Source organism: Bubalus bubalis, chromosome 4, assembly GCF_019923935.1.
Source record: "Bubalus bubalis isolate 160015118507 breed Murrah chromosome 4, NDDB_SH_1, whole genome shotgun sequence".
NCBI lineage: Eukaryota > Metazoa > Chordata > Mammalia > Artiodactyla > Bovidae > Bubalus > Bubalus bubalis.
In genome coordinates, this window is record NC_059160.1 from 132,529,202 (window position 1) to 132,555,030 (window position 25,829).

The window sequence follows — 25,829 nt, forward strand, 5'->3', positions numbered from 1 at the left end:
TATTATTTTAGTTTACATAAATTTGCTGTCTAAACTGCTAGAAGAAAAGTTTATCAAAACTAAAATAACATTGTTCACTTTCATAAATAAAATTCATGTACCACCTGATGTGTCTAGTCAAAAATGCACACTGCTTTGACATCTATAGGACACGGACAGAATCCAAGGTTCAGGTAGCAGGAGTGAGTATAACAGATAGTAATCTCTCAGTTCAGTCAATAAGGCAGAAACTCTCCAGCTGATTTCTAGAGTGGGCATGGTGTATATTTGGAAAGATAATCTTAAGAAACATACTGAACAATTTATGTGCCGGAACTCATCCTAAGTGCTTGTACAAGACAAACATCCTGAATCTTCATAAAAACCGTTAGTTGTACTGTACTACTATTAGCTTACTTTTACAATTTACGAGTGAGGCATGCTTCTAAAGGTAGAGCCACTTTTCCAAAGCAAACTCCCAGGAGCTAAGTTCCAGCTCTCTGCTACCGCACCCCGCAGCGCCGCGCCGTTCCCTCCCTCTGCGCATGTGCATCCCCGCCTTCTCCTCCTGGCTCGTCCTTCCGCGGCCTCCAGCCCCTCGTGGGAAACAATCCCTGGCCTCCAAGTCAACGGGCGAGGGAGCTGCGGGTGAGCCCCGGAGGGTGGGGGCGAGGGCCGAGCGGGCTCCGCGCGGCTGGGAGAGCCGGCGGAGGCAGCGGTGCCGGGTGGTGAGTTGAGGCCCCGCGAACACGGCGCGACCCCGGGAGTCTGCAGCGTCTGCAGAACTGAAGGGACGGCAGGCGGGGGCGCTTCTGCCTTAAGGGGCCAGAGTCCCGTGTGGGAACGCGGCCTCTCAGGCTCACTCGGTCTGCAGGTGTTCCGCCCCTCAGCGGAGCGGGCGGCGCTGTCCTGTGGCCGCGGGTGGGGAGTGCGCGTGCGTGAAGTGTGCGCTGGGCCCACGGGGGTGGGGGGTCGGGTAGGAGGTAGGGGAAGAGCGATTGCGCCTGTGCGACATGTTTGTGCGCACTTCACGTAGTGACGTATGCGTCTCTCCTGCGCCAGGCTTACGGGGAGCCGGGAGGCTGTAGAAGACCATTGTCTCCTGCAGGGCCCAGAAATAAATGAATTTCCCAGACCAGATTGCCGCCTAGAGACTTAGTTTTCTTATCTGTAAAATGCAGACCTTTATAGTGCTTGCCTCTTTGGGTTGTTTTGAGCGCCCACGTTTTGTCAGCTGCTGTTGTATTTGTTCTGTATAGGCGGCTGGAGCTTGGACCCCTCCGTTAAGTCGTTTGTGAAATGGATTGGAAGGGGCTGGACCACCTAGCCACCAAAGCCTTTTCCTGGCTCTGTTAACATTACTCGGATCCTAAGTTATTATTTGTTATATCTTCATTTGTTATTTGTTGTATATAATCATGACACGGTGTCCTGAAGCCATCGAAGGCTGTGTGATGGTGGAAGGTCTGGGACAAATTTAAGAAGAGAGAGGTGAGCTGGAGATGAGCGGGGTGGGCACACAGGCTACACAGGAAATGTCACCTCTTTAGAAATTTGTAAAGCCATAGTTCGGGTTGAAAGGCTCACCAGCCATAGTTAAAATTCTGTCATTATCCGTCCCTAACACCTCTTCCTCTCCTAACTCTCCATTCACTTTTTCCTGAGGTTAGCTGCCCTCGAGCAGTGTTCCATTGTTGATGGCTTTTAGAGAAATGCTGAGGTTCCTGCTCCCCCTAGCCTCAGACACACAGGATGGTAGTGCAGACAGGTCCTTTTTGGGTTATCAGTTTCTTATTGAAAGATGCAAAAAGAAATGAGCCCGAGAAGATGACTGGCTCAGATCATGCAGTTTGTTAGTGACAGAATCACAGTTAAAAGTCAGGTCTGCAGATTCTTGGGCCACAGCCCATTTTGTCATTTTGTTAGGTTAGAGTTAGTTTTTTATTAAAAGATCCTTTTGAAAATTGTAAGCAGCGTAGAACAAACTTTTTTAAAAAATAAATCTTGCCTTAAATACTCCCATCCCTTTTTTCAGAGGTTTCTTTGATTATCTGATCTCATAGGATTAATGGTGTCCGCAGATGAGAGTCAGATAGGATTAGTGACTAAACAAGAACAGTGAGAAGGTGTTTTTACCCCCTAGAACCTCAGTTATGACAAATCCCTAGTGTATCCTTTAGTTTACTGTTCTGTGTTAAGCATCCTCTCATGTTTTTAATTTTTCTGTGTCACAAAACCTAAATTGGTGATAAATCTTCCCAACCTAGGGATCGAACCCAGGTCTCCAGCATTCTTTCTGGACTGAGCCACCAGGGAAACCCGGTAATAAATCAGTAAGAAGCAAAAGTTTACATTCACTCAGTGAAAAGTATCAGGTCTAAGGTCAACATAAATGGGAGCCACACATGAGCAGGTAAGTGTCTTGTGTGTGGAGCTGTGTAGGCTGGTGAAGCCAGAAACTACAGGACAAGCCAAGTTCTTACTTCCTTCTTTCTCCCTCAGCTCTCCCTCCTCCACTAAGAGTGAAAAATGAACAAATCCCAGGTGAGTTTTTTTTTATTCCCACTTTATCTAAAATGAGTTTTCTAAAGTTTTTAAAGGTTAATTAAACCGTGTGTCAGCTCATTTGTGTTTCTAGCTGCAGTAGCAGATAGTCCTGGCTTTTGTTTCTGCATTTCCACTTAAATTTCAACCTAATACATGCAGTCTTGCTCCTTCAATACCTCTGCACCTGAATCATTTCTGGAAAAAGCCACCAAATTGTAGTCAAATCCAGTTTTTGTCTTTGTCTTAGTCTTAGTGGACCCTTTTGCAGCATTTGATACTATTATGCGTAGTCTGTTTTGAAAGTCTCCTCCGTTGTCTTTGATGCTATGCTCCTAGTTCTCCCTTTTCCTAACTTCTTCCAACGTGAAGTTCTCTCTGTCTTTTGCCCCAACATTGCTTATCCCTGGGTTTATTGCTTATCCATTGTTTCTCTGTTCTTAGACAACTGCTCTTCTCAGATACCTATTTTTCCTGACAACTTTTGTCTTTAAAAATTAAAATACTTGAAAATTGTTAGTATATTAACATGGTTTTTAAAAAAATGTAAGTGATACAGAGAAAGTAAAAATTCACATCCCTTCCTCTCTGTACCTTAGGCTTCCTCCACGTAGGGTGACATTTGTTTCTCATCTAAACTGTGTCTCTTTCACTGAGAGTGAGTGAGGTTTTATTAACAATTATGCTGGAACAACTGGCATATATTGGGACAGTCCCAGATAAACTGCAGTGTATTGTCACTCAGCTATAGGTATACATTATTTCTGGTTTATTGTTTGTCCTTCCAGTGTTTCTTTATTCAGTTGAAAGAAAGTATGAGCCCTCTTTTATTTTAATGGGAATCTATTATACTTAGGGCTTTTTAAGTTTAGATGCACCTGTACATACCTGGCAATGTCTTAAAATGCAGATTTTGATTCAGTAGATCTGGGTGGGGCCTTGGAAGGTCCATTTCTAATCAGATGGAGCTGATTTTGCTGCTCAGAGAACCACACTAAGTAGTGAGTCTAAACACTGTTTCCCATTCTTTCTTTTTTGGTTGCTTTTTTCACTTCTTTTTTCAGCTTGTCCCAGGGAATCTTTCTGTAACAGAACATGGATTACTTCTTTCTTTGTTATAATCACATGGAAATTCAATTCTGAATGTTCCATAGTTTATTAAACTAGTAATTAACTATTTCCAACCTTTTGCTACTATAAACTATGTTTTAATGAATAACTTTGTACATTAGGTTTATTCTATCATATACATTCCCAGAAATGAGATTTATTCTGTCAGGCAAATTCCCAGAAGTGATATTTGGGAATATATAAATTCCCAAAGGGTTGACTACAATTGATAAACTTGATCTGTTTGGTGGGATTATAGATACTTTGTACTTACATTGGCATTGCATGAGAGTGCTTTTTCTCCACAGCTTCTCCCATAGAAATAATGTGGTTCACTTTTGGATTTTGACATCTGATAGGTAAAAATTAGTATTTTATGTAGTTTACATCTGTAATTATCCTAATGCTCAGTGAGATTGAAGGTTTTTTTCACATATCTAAAAGATGTCTTGTTTTTATGTTTCTGTGATCTGTTCATGTCTTTTACCCATTTTGCTCTTAGGTTTCTGGCTTTTTTTTCTTTTTTTCAATGTCTGGTTAGCTCTTTGCATGTTAGTGGTACTAATGCTTATCTTTCGTATAAGTTACAGAATATTATTTTCTTGTATATCATTTGTTTTTTGATAATTGTTCCTGGTTTCCCTCCCCTCCCCATGCAGGTGTTCTGCTTCAGGATACCACATTTCACTTAGTCATCATGTTTCCTTAGGCTCCCCTTGGCTGTGACAATTCCTCAGATTTTCCTTGTTTTTGATGACCTTGTCGGTTTTGAGGAGTATAAATCAGGTGTTTTGTAGAATGTCCTTCACATGGGAATTGTCTACTGTTTTTCCTATGATTATATTGGGGTAATTGTTTTCTTGGAGAAAGACCACGGAGGTAAAGTGTCATTTGGTCATGTCTTATCAGGGGTAAATTCTCTCACGTGACTTTTCACTTTTCAAAAAATGATGTACCACTGTTGATCACCAGCCTGAAGCTGTGCGGTATTAACTTTCTCCACTGTAAAGTTAGTCGTTTTTCCCTCTGTTTTCGTAATATACTGTTTGGATATTTGGAAGGAAGCGGGGGTTATACCACACCTCCTTCTCAGTGGAGTATCCACATAAATTAGGCATTCTGCACAGGAGATTTTAATATTTATTAACTCAGTCAGTGTTTAATATCAATGTGAACTCATGGCTAGTTACTTTTTTACTTATGATAGTCCAGTACTACCTTGTTCACTTTGTTGCTCAAATTGTTTGTCCCAGCTTGGTTATTAAATAGAGCACTTTCAACGAACCCCATTGTTGTGTTTCTGTTTGAGTACTTCTTCTATACTTTCTGATGCTAGAAGATAGTCCTTGCTCATATTTCCTGCCCTAGAATAAGCCATTTTCCCCTGAAGAGCTCTGCTTCCTTTATTGGAGCTTAATGTTAGAAACCAAGACTGGAGGGCTAAGTATGCTATTGGTTTGTAATTCCTTATAGATCCTGTCAGCTGACTGAACAAGAAAATATATATGTATACTAACACATATCTGGAGAAGGCAATGGCACCCCACTCCAGTACTCCTGCCTGGAAAATCCCATGCACGGAGGAGCCTAGTAGGCTGCAGCCCACGGGGTCACTAAGAGTTGGACACGGCTGAGTGACTTCACTTTCACTTTTCACTTTCATGCATTGAAGAAGGAAATGGCAACCCACTCCGGTGTTCTTGCCTGGAGAATCCCAGGAACGGGGGAGCCTGGTGGGCTGCCATCTATGGGGTCACACAGAGTCGGACACGACTGAAGTGACTTAGCAGCAGTAGCAGCAACACATATTTATGAATATTTCAGTATGTAACCATCTGTACTTATATTAAGCTAAGTATTAGTTCACACTAATGTCTCCTGCTGTAATCATTATCACCTGAAACATTCTGACCTTGTCCCCTTGCTTGTCTATAACTCCCATTCCAGCATTTTGGCCACCACCATCCTCATTTCATTTACTTAATTGTTCAATTCCAGCATACATATATAAGTTATTTCAAAGTTACTAACCTATGGACTCCTGGTTCCTTCCAGTTTTTGGTCATTATGAATTAAGCTGCTAGAAACATATGTAGGTTTTTACATAGATACATGTTTTCAAATAGCTAGAGTGTGAAATTAAAAATACTTGATCATATATTAAGACTTCAGCTTTGTAGAAAGTTGAAACTGCCCAATTATTTTACAAAAGTACTGTATCATTTTATATTTCTAATTATGAATGAGAATTCCTCTTGTTCTGCATCTGGACCTGAAATTGACGTTGTCATTGTTTTAGATTTAATGGTTCTAATAAATGTGTTATGGTATCTCACTTTTGTTTTAATTTACATTTCCCTAATACACATAATGGGCTTCCCTGGTGACTCAGTGATAAAGAATCCGCCTGCCAGTGCAGCAGATGTGGGTTTGATCCTCGGGTAAGAAATATCCCCTGGAGAAGGAAATGGCAATCCACTGTAGCATTCTTTCCTGGGAAATCCCATGCACAAAGGAGGCTGATGGGCTACCGTCTATGGGGTCACAAAGAGTTAGACACAACTTAGTGACTGAACAACAACAATGACAAATGACATTGAGCATTTGTTCATAAATTTATGAACTATCTGTATGTCTTTACTTGACCTGTTCACATTTTTTATCCATTTTTTAATTAGGCAATTTATTTTCTTACTATTAAGTTTTCAGAATTCTTTTGTATATTTTAAATGCAACTTCTTTATTAGATATATATGTTGCAAATATTTTCTCCCAGTCTATGGCTTGTCCTTTCATTTTCTTAGAAATGACTTTTGCAGGGTAAAATATTTTTAATGAAAGCCAATCAATGTATTTTTTTAAAAATGGAATGTGATTTTTCTGTTATATTCAAAAACTTTTCATGAAACCCAAGATCACATAGATCTCCTGTCTTCTCTGTTATAGAAAGTTAATAGTTTTGCATTTTATATCTAGGTCTGTGATTCATTTTTGTTAACATGTGTATCAAGTGTAAGGTCTGTGTCTAGGTTCATTTTTTTTGCACAGATGTAGAGTTGTTGAAGCATCATTTGTCAAAAGACTTGTCTTTTCTCAATTTAAATGCCTTTGGGGCTTTGTCAAAAATCAGTTGACTAAAACAAACTGATGAATATGACAACAAAGAAACAGACTCACAGATACAGAGAACAAGCTAGTGGTTATCAGTGGAGAGAGGGAAGTGGGGAGGAGCATGGTGGTAGGGGGTTAAAAGGTACAAACTGCTATGTATAAAATAAATAAGCTATAAAAATACACTGTATAACACAGGACTATCGTCAATATTATATAAGCATTATAAGTGGAATATAGTCTTTACAACTTGTGAATCACTACGCTGTACACCTAAAACTTACATAGTATTATACATCATCTATACCTTTTTTTATTTCATCAGGTGACTATATTTCAGTGGATCTGTACCTGGACACTCTATTCTGTTCCATTAAGCTATGGGCTTCTTTCACCAATAACGCCCTGTCTTGGATATTTGTTGTTGTTGTTTGGTCACTCAAAGTGCTCAACTCTTTGTGACCCCTTGGGCTGCAGCACCATCTCCCAGAGCTTGCTCAAACTCATGTCCATTGAGTCTGTGATGCCATCCAACCATCTCATCCTCTATTGTCCCCTTCTCCTCCTGCCTTCAATCTTTCCCAGCATCAGCATCTTTTCCAATGAGTCGGTTCTTAGCATCAGGCGGCAAAAGTATTGGAGCTTCAGCTTTAGCATCAATCCTTCCAATGAATATTCTGGGTTGATTTCCTTTAGGATTGACTGGTTTGATCTCCTTGCAGTCCAGGGGACTCTCAAGAGTCTTCTCCAGCACCACAGTTTGAAGGCATCAGTTCTTCAGAGCCCAGCCTTTTTTATTGTCAAACTTTCACATCTGTACATGGCTACTGGAAAAACCATAGCTTCGATTATATGGACCTTTGTAGGCTAAATAATGTCTCTTTTTTAATATGCTGTCTAGGTTTGTCATCACTTTTCTTCCAAGCAGCAAGTGTCTTTTAATTTCATGGCTGCGGTCACCACCCACAGTGATTTTGGAGCCCAAGAAAATAAAGTCTGTCACTGTTTCCATTGTTTCTCCATCTATTTGCCATAAATTGATGGGACCAGACTCCATGATCTTCATTTTTTGAGTGTTGAGTTTTAAGCCAGCTTTTTCATTCTCCTCTTTCAATTTCATCAAGAGGCTTAATTTCTCTTTGCTTTCTGCCATAAGGGTAGTGTCATCTGCATATCTGGGTTATTGATATTTCTCCCAGTAATCTTGATTTCAGCTTGTGTTTCATCCAGCCCAGCATTTTGCATGATGTACTCTGCATGTAAGTTAAATAAGCAGGGTGACAATATACAGCCTTGACATACTCCTTTCCCAATTTTGAACCAGTCTGTTGTTCCATGTCCATTCTAACTGTTGCTTCCTAACCTATATACTGGTTTCTCAGGAGGTGGTGAGATGGTCTGGTATTCCCATCTCTTTAAGAATTTTCCACAGTTTGTTGTGAGCTACACAGTCAAAGGCTTTAGCATAGTCAATGAAGCAGAAGTAGATGTTTTTCTGTAATTCTCTTGCTTTTTTGATCCAACAGATGTTGGCAATTTGATCTCTGGTTCCTCTGGCCTTTCTAAATCCAGCTTGAACATCTGGTTATTTGTACATGTTATTTGGTAGCTTTGTATAAGTCTTGAAATCAGGTAATGTGTAAATCCTCATTTTGCTTCCATATTCCATTGGCTATTCTAGTTGCTTTACCTTTCTATATAAACTTTAGAATCATTTGTCAGCATCTCCAAAATAGCTGGGATTTTAATTTGAATTGCATTGAATTTGTAGATTATATTGGAAGGAACTGACATCTTAACAATACTGAATTGTCTTGAGTGATGAATATGGACTGTCTTTCCCTTTATTTAGATCTTTGATTTCTTCCATCAGTTTTTGTTTTTCTGTATATCCCCGTAATATATTGTATTAGTTTTATATTTGAGTCCTTTTTTTGGTGGTGGTGGTGGTGGTGGTGGTGTAAATGGTTTTTTTTCATTCAAAATATGAAATTCCAGTAGTTTATTCTGATATGGGAAAACAGTTGGCTTTTTTATATTGACCTTGTATCCTATGATGTTGCTATATTTGCTTATTACTTCCAGGATTTTTATTCTTTTCCTTTTTTCAGAGTCTTTGGGATTTTCTACATAGACAATCATGTTGACTTCAGATGAAGACAGTTTTATTTTTTATTCCTAATCATCTACCTTTTATTTCAGGTTTTTCTGTTTGTTTTGTTTTAGGTCTTTCTGTACTAGCTAGGACTTGAATAATAGTCTTGAAACAGGGCATCCTTGCTCTTTTCCTGCATTTCAGGGAAAAGTGTCAAGTCCCAACAGTAAGTATTGAGAGGGTAACAGGCAGGAAGGCCAGGGGTCTCCAAATGGAGGAAATAGCCTGCAAGTATCAGACTTTTTTTTTTTTAATTTCTCTCTTAAGCAGCAGGAGGAAACAAACTAGTGATATATTTTTTCCCCTTCTCTGCTGCTGCTGCTGCTAAGTCACTTCAGTCGTGTCCGACTCTGTGCGACCCCATAGACAAAAGCCCACCAGGCTCCCCCATCCCTGGGATTCTCCAGGTAAGAACACTGGAGTGGGTTGCCATTTCCTTCTCCAATGCATGAAAGTGAAAAGTGAAAGGGAAGTCGCTCAGTCGTGTCCGACTCCCAGCGACCCCATGGACTGCAGCCTACCAGGCTCCTCCGTCCATGGGATTTTCCAGGCAAGAGTACTGGAGATCCCCTTCTCTACACAAATTTAAAAAGAGGTTTCTCTTAAAATACTGTGTTGCCATAATGACACCTGATTCCACCTGAACTTAACTTTTCTCAAATTTTGAGCTAACAAATACATTTTTCTTATGGAAATGTTTGTCTTAAGCTATGTTAATGTACTATACATTTACCCCAGACTCTTGTCTTCCAGTCGGTTCCACCTAAAGGCTTAGAACTGACTTGACAAACCACTATGTTATCCTCATACATTGTTCTCCTAATCCATGTAAACGAAACTTCTTTATAGGAGATTCAAGTCAATCATTTTATGGCCTTGGATGACCCCCCTGGTGCCAAGATTATCTCAGAATGCATCCTGTGGGTGAGGGGCCTGGTGCCATTCTCTGAGTTTTGAGACATTACTTTCTTTCATTAACAGACTGCTAGTAACTATATAACATCCAGCTAAAGACTAACAGGTGGGTATCTTTCTGCCCCCTTCTGATGTCTATGTCAAAAGCTTTCTCTATCCGTTTTATACTTTAATAAAACTTTATTACACAAAAGCTCTGAGCGATCAAGCCTCATCTCTGGCCCCGGATTGAATTCTTCTCCTCCGGAGGCCAAGAATCCTGGTGTCTTTCGTGGTTCAGCAACAACCTTTCAGTATGATGTTCTCTTCTTCATCAAGTTGGGAAAGTTCCCCTCTATTCCTAGTTTACTGAGAGGTTGAGAGGTTGTTTTTTTTTTTTTTTTTTCATTATCATAAATGACTGTTTTTTCCTCATTAGTTGCTATTATTGTGTCATTTTGCTTCTTTGACTTCCTGATATGTTGGATCATGTTGTTCTTGTTTTTTTTTTGTTTTTGTTTTTTTTTTAAATGTTGACCCAGCCTTTCATACCTGCAATAAATTCCACTTGGCTGTGTTTATATTTCTTTTTATACATTGTCAGATTTGATTTACCCATGTTTGAGGATTTTCGCATCTCTGTTATTGAAAGATAATCTGATCTTTATTTTTCTCATAATATCCTTATCTAGTTTGGTATTAGGGTAATGTTGGCCTCAGGAAATGGCAACCCACTCCAGTACTCTTCCCTAGAAAATCCTATGGATGGAGGAGCCTGGTGCAGGCTACTGTCCATGGGGTCGCAAAGAGTCAGACACGACTGAGTGACTTCACTTTCACTTTCACTTGGCCTCATACAATGAGTTTGGAAGTGTTATTTCCTGGAGTAGATTATGGAGAATTGTATTAGTTTTTCCTTAAATGTTTATTAGAATTCACTAGTGACACTGTCTGGGTTGGTGCTTTCTATTTTGGAAGTATTTTAATTATTGATTTAAATTTTTTAGCAGAAATGAATCTTTTCATGTTATCTCTATCTCCTTTGTGTGAATTTCATAGCTGTGTCTTTTAATTTCATCTATGTTACCAATTTTTCAGGGGCAGAATTGTTTGTAGTATTCTCTTATTATTTTTTAATGTCATTAGGATTAGTAGTGTAAATCTTTCATTTCTGAGATTCACAGTTTGCTTCTTTTTTTCTTGGTTAGATTGGAGGCTTTAAAAATTTTTATTGATCTTTTCAAAGAAGCAACTTTCAGTTTCATTGACTTTTCTATTTTTTTCACATTTTCCATTTAACTGATTTATTTTAATAAAAATTCCTTTATTTTGCTAGCTTTGGGCTCAGTTTGCCTTTTTTTCCCTTTAGTTTACTAAGATAGAAGGTTAGATTATTGATTTAAAATCTTTTCTAATATATACATTTGATGCTATAAATTTCCTTCTGTGTACTGCTTTCACTGCATCCCACAAATTTTGATATATCATATTTTCATTTTTATTCCATTTCATTTAAAGTAGTTTAAAATTTTCTTTGAGACTTCTTTTTTTACCTATATGCTATTTAATTTTCAAGTATTTGGGGGATTTTTCAGCTATCTTTTGCTTATTGATTTCTCTTTAATTCCATTGTGGTCTGAGAATATATTTTTTATGATAGCTATTGTTTTAAATTTGTTATGGTGTGTTTTGTGGCCTAGACTATAACCTATCTAGGTGAATGTTCCATAAGAGGTAGAATAGAATGTAGACTGTGTGGCTTATTTTTTTTGGATGGAATATTCTAGAAATTTCAGATCATGTTGATTGACAGTACTGTTCAGGTCATCTATATACTTACTGCTTTTCTGCCTGCTTTATTTCTCAGGACAATTGGAGGGGTATTGAAGTCTCCAGCTGTGGTTGTAGATTTGTCTGTTTCTCCTTTCAGTTCTGTCACTTTTTGCTGTATGTATTCTGATACTTTTGTTGGATACATACGAAGCCATCTAATGAGTTCTTAATTTCAGATATTATAATTTTCAACTTTGGAATGCCCATTTTATGCATGTATGTATGTACATGTACATGTTTGTATACACATTTATCAGAGGTCCCCAAGACTATCACCAGGTGCAGTGATTTTCTGGGATGACTCAGCATGTAGTTGTACTTAGGGCTGTGACTTATTAAAGTGAAAGGATACAAAGCACAGTCAGCAAAGGGAAATGATACTTGGGGTTTAGTCCCAAGTAGAGGATGCCAGGCATAAGCTCCTAAGACTTTTCCCAGGACAGGCTTAAGTCCTACAGCAATGAGATGTGATGACAAATGTGAAATATCTGCCAGGGAATATCATTAGACACTCAGCGTTCAAAATGTTTATTAGGGGCTAGTCACGTAGGTACTGTTTGCTTAACATATAACAAAATCTCAGACTCCAGAAGGAATGTACATGAGCAGAAAAAAACCATATAGTTCACACAAACAGTTCAGGCTCAGTGAACCATTCTTACCAAGGACTGGTAAGAACCATCATGAACTCCAAATTCCCAGATACCAGCCACAAGACACCCTTGTAGCAGATCTTTCAGAAGATAGCAGTCTCAGGCCTGCCTTCTTTATCTACAACAGACATACCATGTATCTGTTGACTTCTCCCATCCTTTCATTTATTTTGTTCATATTTTCCTCTTTTACATTAATTATAATTCATTCTGAAGTTCTTTTGTGTTATAATATCTGAGTCTCTATGTTGTTATTCACTCAGTCATGTCTGACTCTTTGTGACCCCATGGACTGCAGCATGCCAGGCTTCCTTGTCCTTCACCATCTTCAGGAGCTTGCTCAAACTCATGTCCTGAGTCTGTGATGCCATCTAACCATCTCATCTGTTGTCCCCTTCTCCTCCTGCCTTCAGTGTTTCCCAGCATTAGGGTCTTTTCCAATGAGTCATCTCTTTGCATCAGATGGCCAAAGTATTGCAGCTTCAGCTTCAGCATCTTTCCAGTGAATATTCAGGGTTGATTTCCTTTAGGATTGACTGGTTTGATCTCCTTGCAGTCCAAGGGACTCTAAAGAGTCTTCTCCAAAACCATAATTTGAAAGCATCAGTTTTTCAATGCTTATCCTTCTTCATGGTCCAACCCTCACATCCATACAGGACTACTGGAAAAAACCATAGCTTTAACTATACAGACCTTTTGTAGGCTAAGTAATATGTCTGCTTTTTAATATGCTGTCTAGGTTTGTCATAGCTTTTCTTCCAAGGAGCAAGCGTCTTTTAATTTCATGGCTACAGTCACCATCTTCAGTGATTTTGAAGCTCAAGAAAATAAAGATTGTCACTGTTTCCATTGTTTCCCCATCTATTTGTCATAAAGTGATGGGACCAAATGCCATGATCTTCGTTTTTTGAATGTTGAGTTTTAATCCAGCTTTTTCACGCTCGTCTTTCACTTTCATCAAGAGGCTCTTTAGTTCCTGTTTGTTTTCTGCCATAAGGGTGGTGTCATCTGCATATCTGAGGTTATTGATATTTCTCCTGGCAATCTTGATTCCAGCTTGTGCTTCATCCAGCCCGGCATTGCTCATGACATATTCTGCATATAAATTAAATAAGCAGGGTGACAATATACAGCCTTGACATACTCCTTTCCCAGTTTTGAACCAGTCCATTCCATGTCCAGTTCTAATTGTTGCTTATCGACCTGCCTGTATACAGGTTTCTCAGGAGGTAGATAAGGTGGTCTGGTATTCCCATCTCTTTAAGAATTTTTCACAGTTTATTGTGATCCACACAGTCAAAGGCTTTAGTGTAGTGAAGCAGAAGTAGATGTTTTTCTGGAATTCCTTTGCTTTTTCTATGATCCAACAGATGTTGGCAATTTGATCTCTGGTTCCTCCGCCTTTTCTAAATCCAGCTTTAATTCTGGAAGTTTATGGTTCACGTACTGTTGAAGCCTCGCTTGGAGAATTTGGAGCATTACTTTACTAGCATGTGAGATGAGTGCAATTGTGCAGTAGTTTGAGCATTCTTTGGCATTGCCTTTCTTTGGGATTGGAATGAAAACTGACCTTTTCCAGTCCTGTGGCCACTGCTGAGTTTTCCAAATTTGCTGGCATATTGAGTGCAGCACTTTCACAGCATCATCCTTCAGGATTTGAAATAGCTCAGCTGGAATTCCATCACCTCCACTAGCTTTGTTCATAGTGATGCTTCATAAGGCTCACTTGACTGGCTCTAGGTGAGTGGTCACACCACTGTGGTTATCTGGGTCATTTAGATATTTTTGTATAGTTCTTCTGTATATTGTTGCCACCTCTTCTTAATATCTTGTTTCTGTTAGATCCATACCATTTCTGTCCTTTATTGTGCCCATCTTTGCATGAAATGTTCCCTTGGTTTCTCTTAATTTTTTTGAAGAGATCTCTAGTCTTTCCCATTCTGTTATTTTACTCTTATTTCTTTGCATTGTTCACTTAGGGAGGCTTTCTTATCTCTCCTTGCTTTTCTTTGGAACTCTGCATTCAATGGGTATATCTCTACTTTTTTCCTTTGCCTTTTGCTTCTATTCTTTTCTCAGTTTTTTGTAAGACCTCCTCAAACAACCATTGTGGTTATGCTTTCATTGTCCTTTTCCTTTGGCCTTGTGTCTTCATATAACGTGAAAGTTTCTTTTGGATGGTGAGCATTATATCTAACAACACAGATATTAGGAGAGGCTCCAAAAATTATCTGAAGTAGAGAGTATTCATCCTTTTCTCTGCTGGGCAGGTGGAATACAGAACCGGTCACTTTAATGAGACATGAGTGAGCTTGGTTAGGGCCCATAACATATTAGTTTTAATCCTTCTTTTCATTTTAACAACTGAAAGTTTTACTTCCTTAGTGAAAGTTAACTTTATAATGCAAAAGATAATATGAAATAACTTTTTCTTGGTCATCCCATTCTACTTTTTATATAGTGCTAGCTCCTACAGTTTCCAGTTTAATACTTGTTAATGTGTATGTCTCCTCATTGAGAATAATATTTGTAGCAACTAGGACCATTCCACCCTCTCATGGAAACTCAATTTATACAAGATACTACTTTTATCCTACATAGTATAGCATTAAAGAAAAGCAAAAGTCGCTCTGTCGTGTCCGACTCTTTGCAAGCCTATGGACTATACAGTCCATGGAATTCTCCAGGCCAGAATGTTGGAGTTGGTAGCCGTTCCCTTTTCCAGGGGATCTTCCCAACCCAGGGATCGAACCCAGGTCTCCCACATTTCAGACAGTTTCTTTACCAGCTGAGCCACCAAGGAAGCCCAGCATTAAATAAAGCAGCCCTAAATTTTTAGTAAACTAAAGAGATTCATTTCAGTTCAGTTGCTCAGTCATGTCCGACTCTGTGACCCTATGGACTGTAGCATGCCAGGCTTCCCTGTCCATCTCCAACTCCCAGACCTTGCTCAAACTCATGTCCATTGCATCCATGATGCCATCCAACCATCTCATCCTCTGTCATCCCCTTCTCTTCCCACCTTCAATCTTTCCCAGCATCAGGGTCTTTTTTAATGTCAGTACTTCACATCTGGTGGCCAACTTATTGGAGCTTCAGCCTCAGCATCAGTCCTTGCAATGAGTATTCAGGATTAATTTCCTTTCAGATTTTATCTGATTTTATCTCCTTGCAGTCCAAGGGACTCAAGAGTCATCTCCAACACCACAATTCAAAAGCATCAATTCTTCAGCACTCAGCTTTCTTTATAGTCCAACTCTCTCATCAATACCTGACTCCTAGAAAAACCATAGCTTTGACTAGACGGACCTTTGTTGGCAAAGTCATTCTTTTAAATATTTTCCACTCGTATAGCTCTGACAATTTCTTATAGAAAAGGAATGTACTGTTACAGGAGCAAGTGTCGTTCAAAGATGTATGTGTGGACTTCACCCAGGAAGAGTGGTACCTGCTGGATCCTGCTCAGAAGATATTATACAGAGACGTGATCCTTGAAAATTATAGCCACCTTGTCTCAGTAGGTAAGAATTCTTTTCCACATGATTACCAGTAGCATGCATTTCTTAGCTGATGAAATGTGAAAACTCCCTGTGAAATTTCCTGATGGAGATTCAAGGCCCTAAATGACTAGTCCCTTTTGCCCACTATAAAGTATGCTGTAGTCTTACCTCCTTGGGAATTGGTTTATTTAGGCACCTCTTTTAGATAGCTCCCAAAGCTGTACCTTTCTTCCCCATCATTTTTTTTAGAGTTCCTGAAGCCAGACTGTTCAGCCATAGTCCTGTGTTACTCTCTTTACAGGGAATTGCATTACTAAGCCAGAAGTGATCTTCAAGATCGAGCAAGGAGAAGAGCCTTGGATACTAGAGGAAAGATTCCCAAAACAGTGCTGCTCAGGTGAGTTAGTGAGTTCACAGGCAGATGGAAGCCAGAGGAAATGAGATCTTAGGCCATTGGTGTATGGTTCCAACCCCTGACCTTTGAAAGTGATTGACAGTTGGCCCACATACTCATGTTACCTTAATCACATTCTTCTGTATGTCACTTTCACTCATAAATGCTTCCCTTTGTTCATTGACATTTTAGAGTCATCTACCTATATCCATAATCCAAACCCATTTGGCTCCATCTGAGATAATTTTTCTTGATTATTTTAAAACTGTCCACCTTCCATCATTATTGTCTTTGGGCATCTTTTGTTAGATGGTATGATTCATGTAATACTTTAATATATTCATTTAACACATATATGGTGAGCATTCAATATGACCCAATTATGTTTATACATAATTAAAAGAATGTCCCTATTATCAGAGTGTGTAATACAATAAGAGACAAAAAGCATACGTGTGTGTGTATGAAGATGTATGTGCTATACACACACACATGGTGTTGGGTGGTGGTAAGTACTGTGAAGAGCTGAAGCAGTGAAAAGGGGGTTAGAGAATGATAACATCCTATTTGTTATCAAATATATAGAATTCAAGAGAAAATGGGCTTCCCTCGTGGCTCAGCTAGTAAAGAATCCGCCTACAAAGCAGGAGACCTGGGTTCAATCCCTGGGTTGGGATGATCCCCTCCAGAAGGGAACAGCTACCCATGCCAGTATTCTGGCCTGGAGCATCCCATGCACTGTATAGTCCATGGGGTTGCAAAGAGTTGGACACGACTGAGCGACTTTCACTTCACTTCAAGAGAATATATTTTATGAGGTACACAATAGATATGAGTCTCTAATAAATTAAAGTGTGAGCTCTGTGGATTCTGAATACTCCCAGCAGAGGGAACATCAGGTGCTAGTGTTAAACTTGTCAGACTAGTGTGCTGTTAGAGTATCTGAGGAAGTATAAGGATGTCATGGTAGCTGGAGGTGAGTGGGCATGGGGGAGATTGGTAGGAGATGATGTCATAAGTAGCATGGACTGTGGTAGATATATTAATTTTATTTTGAGTGATGTGGGAAATTCTCAGGCTTTTTTCAGTATATATAAATCAAATTAAGCTAGCAGATTGGATTTACAGTTTAAAAGACTTTCTCTGACTTCTCTGTTGTGACCATGTGATGGGTGGATGGTGCTTAAGCACAAGCAAGGAAAGAATACCAGTTAGGATGGTATTGTATACCCAGAGGAGAGAAGCTAGTTGCTCAGGCTATGTTGGAAATGCTGAAAAACGGTGCATTTGTACATATATCTTGAACATGAGGCCAAGAGGATTTGTTACTGGGTTGGATATAGAGTGTGAAAGAAGGAGGAGTTGAGCATGAATTCAATGATTTGTTTCCAGTACCTGATAACTTAGAGTACCATTTACTGAGAGAAAAAATTTGGAGGAGCGATTAGAGGAGAGTTAGTACAGTTGGTCACAAGAAGCTTGGGATAACTGCTAGACTCTGGGAGAGACATACATAGGACTTCTTTGTAAAAGACCATACAGTAAATATTTTAGGCTTTATGGGCCACACATGGTCTCAATTGCTGCTGCTGCTGCTCTTCCTCCTCTTACATCTTTCTCTTCTTTCTCTTCCTCCTCACTCTTATATTTCCCTCTAAAAACTTAAAAACATCCTTAGTTCTAGGCCCACAAACTTACAGTCAGAGTTTGCTGACCCCTTTTCTAGAGAGTGGTTGTTTGTAAATGAGAGAGGTAGTTGTGGTGCAGTACTGCTTTTACAAGGTGTGTAAATCCACTAAATCTTGTCATTAGAGGAGATGAGGGGAACAGTCTGAGTCACTTGAAAATTAGAGAGCCTGGTTTCCCAGGCGTCAAATAAGGAACATTCAGCCATCCATTACTACCTTAAATGGCAACCATGGGTTCAGTGTCCTAAACCTGTTATCCCCTGTTACTAGTTTTTTCAAATTCCTAATGTTATTTTCTTTTCCATCTTCTTCATATTCATCTCTTCATTTTCTCACTTGTCACTGATACCTGACTTGATCTTCCTAGTTGTTGTTTTTTTCTACCTAAAGCATCCAATTTATCTTTCACTAGCCTAACAAAGTTGATCCTTATTAATAAATGAAATCAAAATCTCTTTTCAGTGACTGTCACAGTCTAGTGCTGTTTTACGTATCTGTATCTTTTTTACTGCTCTTCAGAGTTCATTTTAAACTTCATGCTATCTTATGTCTTAAATTTCACTTTTAAATATTTTCTCTTTTTTCTATAATTTTCACTTTGGTTTATTTTGCCTTTTAAGTAACTTAATTAAAATTGGGTATGCAAAGTGTTTAAACATTGCATGGTCTATAATAATGGCTTGTTGTTATTATTTTGGGCTTCCCTAGTGGCTCAGAGGGTAAAGCGTTATTATTATTTCACTTACTTTAAGTTAGTGATCAATTTTTTGCTGTAACTTAAATAGTCTGTATTTTATAACCCTAATCCACTAGCATCTGTAGCCCCAAAACTCATACCTGATGATATGATTGTTGCTTAGGGTTTCTGTCATTGCTGAGATGTTGTTTTCCCAACGAGAAGCTTAAGATAATTATTAGAATCTGAGATGGAATAGGTTTCATATATACATTACTTCAGGATTCTTGGGCTTCCCTCATGGCTCAGCTAGTAAAGAATCTATCTGCCTGCAGTGTGGGAGACCTGGGTTCGATCCCTAGGTTGGGAAGATCCCGTGGAGAAGGGAACAGCTACCCACTCCAGTATTCTGGCCTGGAGAATTCCATGGACTGTATCGCCCATGGGGTCACAAAGAGTCGGACACAACTGAGCGACTTTCACTTTCAGTATATATAGATATATATATATACATATATTACATATGTATATGTATTTATACATATATACATATACATATATATCTATATATACACACACACATACATATATATACATACACACCATATATGGTATAAAGTACATAGTTGAGGCCAGAACTAGAAGTATCCATACTTTCCTTTCATACTTTTCCTGATTCTGATATTTTAATAATTACTTTGTTGAACCAAGTTTAGAAGAGATCACTGTTTTTCATCCATTCAGAAAGCATTCTATAGTATTTTTACTAAATGCACATTCCCTTATTTTATCCTGAAGTACAGGTTGAAAATAATTCATATGCACATCAGTTTTTAAGAATCATAAATGTCCTGTCTCCTCAGTGAAGTCAGAGGAAATAGAATTTTGCTAACACCTGCCTAGACTGTGGTCATGACACAGGGTGTATCATTGAGCAATGGACTTGTTTCATCTTACAGTGAATTAAACAGGTAGTAACTACTAAAGGCAGCAGGTAGAGACTGAAAATGATAGGGATGTTGTAGAGTTTGTTGGCTTTGTTATTTTATTATTACTTTTGTGGTTTGTCGTTTTAAATTAAAGTACCATTTCCTGGAGGATGTTCAGGTCCCAAGGAGAGCCAAGGCTGGAGTGTAATTACGTAAAAGGTGTGTTGTTGAGAATGAGCAATTTGTTAAATATCTAGCTAGAACTGCACAAATATTTTTTAATGGACTTACAGAATTGTGACTTGAACTCATAATATGAATTCAGTTTTTGTTTTAATTTGTGTTTGTCAAGTAACTATTATCAGTTAGTCTTTGGAGCCATGGACTCAGGACTGTTTTAGATTTTTTTTTTTTTTTTAACATATGATTAATATTGTTTCACCTAGTTAGTCACTCAGTCATGTCCAACTCTTTGTGACCCCATGGACTGTAGCCCACCAGGCCTCTGTCCATGGAATTCTCCAGGCAAGAATACTGGAGTGGGTAGCCATTCCCTTCTCCAGGGGATCTTCCCGAATCAGCAGTCGAACCTGGGTCTCCTCCTTTTCAGGCAGATTCTTTACCATCTGAGCCACCTGGGAAGCCAGTTTCATTGAGTAGGGACAGTAAAGAATAGCCAAGAATTTTTACAATAAAGTTTATTGAAGGCCTCAGAACCATATATTAATAGAAAAATATGATCGTTATAGGTCTCATCTGTAAGTAAAAGCCACAGATGAGTCTAGATATGAAAGCAGAAAACCTTGATGTAAATGATAAACTTAGATATGAAAGCAGACTTAAAGATCAGTATTGGTTCAGGAACAAAATTGTTTTGGGGGAAAGTAAGGCAGCAGATTGAAATAAAGAAATGTATGCCTTGATGGTTGGGACAACTTCATTAACAGCTGTGAGTCCACAGAATGAGCCTGGTCCTTTTGCAGAGATGGTCTGTCCATCATCTGTTTTGTATTTCCTGTTGGGCATTTGTGTTGTTGCAAATCACAGCTTGATAGAGAGTTAGAGTCTGGATTAAAGCATTGTCCTTTAGAGCATGAGGAAGTAGGTACCTTCAGAAATTTGTTTTGATGTTCATATATCAAATGGGAAAAAGGAATAGTAACATGCACATTAGTGAGGCTCCTACCATAGTAATCAAGCTGTGGGAAGGTAAGGACAAGAAAGCATGATCTGCCTCTGTCAAACTGAGTTCATCCTCTAATATGTTTCTCAAACAGTCTATTTTTCTTTAAAAACAAATGAACAAAACAAAACAAAAAAAACCTCTCTTGTTAAACTCATCCAGTTCTTGGAGTTTCCTGTTGCCTAAATGAATAACTCTTACAAAATCTCCATCCCTTGCTTACCATGTCTTATTATAATTATTCCATGTGAATTAAAGGAATCCTGGGCTATCAGACTATTCTTCTGAACCTGAGGCAGTTGGTGTTTTCAGAACTTTAGTCTGGTGTTGATGTGTAGAGTAGAAGTGAGTACTCTAGTAGGAATCACACCAGGTAATCAGTGTCTGAGGGGGTTAGTACTCGACTGTTTTGTTTCCACCAAACATAGTTCATTTTCTGAAAGCCCTTGTCTACTAATCTTCAGTGTAATGATATTCAGTGTTCAATGTCTCTGTTGGGCTCACTCCATTCTCTTAAGTTTCCTGATTTCTGAATCAGCCACTCTCTGGTTCCCTGTGTTTCGAATGTATTTCACCTTTTTCTGTCTAGTTTTAAAGTGTGTATTAATAAAGTATTAAATGTTATTGCCAGTTTCCTTCCCCTATTTTTACTGAAGCATGTTTTTATTTTCCACTCAAACCAGAAGAGTAAAGAAAAATGTATGCTGGATTTTAGTTCACACCAGAAAACTGAGCCTAAAGCAAAAGAACTGACTGTGTAATAGGGCATTTGTGTAAAAGTCGAATTCAATTAGAAATGTACTAGGATTCATAAGATGTGGTTATTTTTCTCATTTCTAGAAGACTGGAAAGTTGATGACCTAATAGAGAGCACCCAGGAAAATCAAGATGAACATTTTTGGCAACTTGCTTTCACCAGCAACAAAACATTAAGTACAGATAGTGGTGACAGAGTAAGGAAAACTTTAAATCTAGGTACAGACTCCATTCCTTCAAGCGATTTTCTATATAAAATATGTGACTCATGTGAAATGAGTTTGAAAAATATTTCAGGCTTAATTATTAACAGAAAGAACTATTCTAGAAAGAAGCCTGATGAGTTTAATGTATATGAGAAATTGTTCCTTGATATTGGGCATGACAGAACTCCTCCTGGAGGGAAATCTTATAAATATAATCAAAAAAAGAATGTCCTCCATCATGGACAAGATCTCACTCAGTCAATTTTTGACCAGCCTTTTGAGTATAATGAAAATGGAAGAGGCAACCATGGAGAGGCAGCCTTTTTCACAAATAAGAAAGTTCAGATAGGAGAGACACACTGTAAATATAATGAATGTGGAAGAACCTTCATCCAAAGTTTGAAGCTTAGTTTATCTCAGAGAACTCATTTTGAAATGGAGCCATGTGAATGCAGCATTTGTGGTAAGTCCTTCTATATGGATTTAAGATTCGGACATCAGAGAGCTCTTACAGGGGACAGTCCTTATGAATATAATGAATATGGGCAAATTTTCTGCGGCAATTCAACTTTTGTTATCCATCAGGGAACTTACACAAGAAAGATTCCCCATGAATATAAAGTCAGTCACAAAACATGGGAAAAGTCAGCTCTCTTTAAACATCAGATAGTACACATGGGGGGAAAACCTTATGAGCACAATGAAAATGGAAATACTTTCAACAAGAAGTCACATCTCACCCAACTTCGAAGAGCTCACTCAGGAGAAAAAACCTTTGAGTGTGGTGAATGTGGGAAAACATTCTGGGAGAAGTCAAACCTCACTCAGCATCAGAGAACACACACAGGAGAGAAACCCTATGAATGTACTGAATGTGGGAAATCCTTTTGTCAGAAACCACATCTTACCAACCATCAGCGAACACATACAGGAGAAAAACCCTATGAATGTAAGCAGTGTGGGAAAACATTCTGTGTGAAGTCAAACCTCACTGAACATCAGAGAACACACACAGGGGAGAAACCCTATGAATGTAATGCATGTGGAAAATCATTCTGCCACAGGTCAGCCCTAACTGTACATCAGAGAACACACACAGGAGAGAAACCCTTTATATGTAATGAATGTGGTAAATCCTTCTGTGTGAAATCAAACCTCATTGTACATCAAAGAACTCACACAGGAGAGAAACCCTACAAATGTAATGAGTGTGGGAAAACCTTCTGTGAGAAATCAGCTCTCACTAAACATCAGAGGACTCACACAGGGGAGAAACCCTATGAGTGTAATGGATGTGGGAAAACCTTTAGTCAGAGGTCAGTACTCACTAAACATCAGAGAATTCACACAAGGGTGAAAGCTCTTTCAGCATCCTGAACATTAAGAAGCCTTCATCCATGCTTTCAAATATGTTATACAGGTTTTTAAAATGAGATGAATGAAACCCAAAGAATATCACAAATTCCTTTAGAGAGTGAGGTTTTGTTGTAATACAGATAATTAGTACTAGAATAAAATCTTATTCATGTTTTGAATATGTAAAAGCTTTCCAAAAAAAGTAAAACTTTTCATCAGAAAATTTATAGTGAAGGGAAATTCAGTTACATAATATGGTGAAAAAAAAAAACACCTTTGTCTAGAATTTATGTTGTGTAGTACCATATTCTGGATGTGATACAAAAATTTTATTGTTAATATAATAGATGATACTCATTTGCAGTCATATTCACAGTGGAGTCTGAAGTTTAAAGACATTAAATGGCAACAGCATTAAACATTTATGTGAAGAGTCCTTGATGTTTGCAGGCCTTTTGTGGGTATGCTAATATCATAGAAATTTGAGGTATTCTTGATTGGTATATTAGAGCCTAACATGCTTATGAAGAGAAAATCTAAACTCTTAATTAACTGTTATAGTCTGTATTAACATTTCCCACACTAGATACCATCAATGTCTTTTTATGTTGTAATAATTATGTATATTTGTATATGTAAATGTATTTATACACACTTACCAATACACAGTGATGTGCTGCAGTAAGTTTATACTAACTTGCAAGCAGTGCTGATAAATTTTCAGGAATTTTATGAACCAGTTGTTAAACACAGTCATTAAAGTATTAATTTACAGGTAAATAATATTAAAAAAACAAAGATAATACATCCTCAACACTCATCATTTCCTAATTATTTCACAGTGTTTTGCTATTATCTTTGTTCTTTAGGTTATCTGTATTGTTAAATCAGCATGATGAATATTATATAATGACGTAGTACTATACATCTGTGACCAGCCCTACGTTCAGTGCCATTGTGTTGGTAGTGTGGCATTAGTGGGAGTATTTACAGTGGTACATCACTGTGTATATATGCAAATACATTTGGCAAATTTAAAATACTAGCCACATACCCCTTCTCCCATTTCCATAGATAAATGGCTCTGTCCATTACTGCTGAATGGCCTCTTCAAAAAAGAAGCCAAAATATGTTTTTTGGGAGGTTTTTAACTACCTATGCATCAATGCTATTTTCAGTACTACCAGAGACTCTCTGTAATGTGGCCAGTATATGCTGTTTTACTACCTGTTGCTTACCTTTCTTCTAATTTTGCTGGCGTATGTGAATGAGTATGGCCATTATTACTGAGCTTTCACTTCGATAAAAAGGCCAAACAATATTTTCCTGAGGTTATTCAGCTGCCTTGGGTCAGTCAATAATGTGAATGCTGTTAATGATAATTACATAAATTTTGCAAAGGTTAACATCAGTTATGAACAGTAATGCTCACGGTATTCGGCAAATAAAGTAGCGTTGTATAATGAAATGCTTCTGTTCTACTCTTGGTGCTTTATTGCTGTATCTATTTGGGCATGATGTGTGTAACCCAAGTTGTATGTAACTCAGGAACTATGTATTTGTATTTAATTTAATAGAATGTAATATACTATCTCTCTCTCCTTTGTCCTACTGTTTTCTTTGCTTCTTTGGAAAACACTGATAAGCAGTTCCAAGAAACACTGCCCCCCAATAGCCATTCCCTGCTTCCTCCTCGTTGGGCCATGTTTTGTCTTTTTGTCCATCCTTTCCCCAGATGATTTAGGGGTAAATCCATATTAGTCTAAGTTAATCATGAGTATTCTGTTCTAGTGATTTTGTTGGGATGGACAGGTGAATAATGAGATACTTGGAAAATATTCTCAGTGCTTCGGGGAAAGAACTCAGTGATAAAATATTGTCATGACATGAGAACAGATTGTCTCTCATCTGCTGAACTTTTTCATGGCTGTATGTTATACTAGATTATAGTTGTGGCCTGGTAGGGCAATAGCCTGAAGAGAACAGTACACAAGATGGGAAAAACCTGACTCAGAAATACTGTCACTGAACTGCACAACTCTTTCTGGACCTGCTATCTGCTCAGTATTTAATTCAAATACTGGGACAAAAGAGGCTTCTTGTTTATTCTTGGAGATGTCTGTTATTTAGCACTGAAGGCATTCACCTGATTCAAATGAATTCTTTTCTAATAGAAGTGTTAATATTCTATTTAATGTTCTGGTGTTAATGTTCTAGTTTTAGAGATGAATTATTTTCTTTGACAAATTAATGTAGGGAGGGCTGTTTGTATCAGCCATGGTTCTAGTGAAAAACAATTCTGATCCAACTAAGAAGACTTTCATGGCAGACTTACTACAGTGGTTTGCCAGAAACAAGGGATATTGAAGCACCTAGAGATTAGTGTCCCCAGGAGGCCATTACCCTTCTAAGTCTATAAGGGCAAAGGATGAAAGCAGGTGTTAACCAGAGCCCAATAAGAGCTGCTGCTCTTGTGGAGGAGGGGCCATCTCATGGGAGATATTGTCATCTCCAAAATTATGGACCATATTTCTGGAACCCAATCAGATGCCATCTGCAAGTGAGCCCATGTGGGCACAGAGAACGTAGAGGGGAAGGTCAGGGTGGAGCTATTGGAGAATAAGCAGCACAGTGTTTTTTATTCCTGTAAACTCCTATATAATGGCTCAGTATTAGAAATAAAATTATTCTTCTAGTTGAAAGTTAAGTAATTCTGCTTCATTGTGCTTTTATGCTGTCATAAGTAAATTCCTTTTGGAACTGAGCACTGTGGCAGGTATGTCTCTCGTTTGATATATGTGAAGCAGACATGTTAACTTGATTATTCATATAACCCCACATGATATTTCTTGTCATATGTGG

The 25,829-nt window shown here is 38.4% G+C and overlaps 1 protein-coding gene across 5 annotated transcripts; it reads left to right on the top strand.

The window, feature by feature from the left end:
- The first annotated feature begins 490 nt into the window (after nucleotides 1-490).
- On the top strand, nucleotides 491-24,568 carry ZNF248 (zinc finger protein 248). 5 transcript variants are annotated; one of them, XM_044942084.1, is made up of 7 exons: nucleotides 526-627; nucleotides 1,239-1,470; nucleotides 2,247-2,392; nucleotides 2,482-2,523; nucleotides 15,674-15,800; nucleotides 16,081-16,176; nucleotides 21,490-24,568. In XM_044942084.1, exons 4-7 carry the CDS (start codon nucleotides 2,509-2,511, stop codon nucleotides 22,986-22,988), a joined length of 1,737 nt encoding a protein of 578 aa, XP_044798019.1. In that variant the 5' UTR covers nucleotides 526-627; nucleotides 1,239-1,470; nucleotides 2,247-2,392; nucleotides 2,482-2,508; the 3' UTR covers nucleotides 22,989-24,568. The 5 variants fall into 5 exon arrangements, with proteins under 5 accessions (XP_006050822.1, XP_044798019.1, XP_006050823.1 ...); XM_006050760.3 differs by lacking the exon at nucleotides 1,239-1,470 and having other exon boundaries at nucleotides 491-627; XM_025284555.2 differs by lacking the exon at nucleotides 1,239-1,470 and having other exon boundaries at nucleotides 594-707.
- The last annotated feature ends 1,261 nt before the right edge of the window (nucleotides 24,569-25,829 follow it).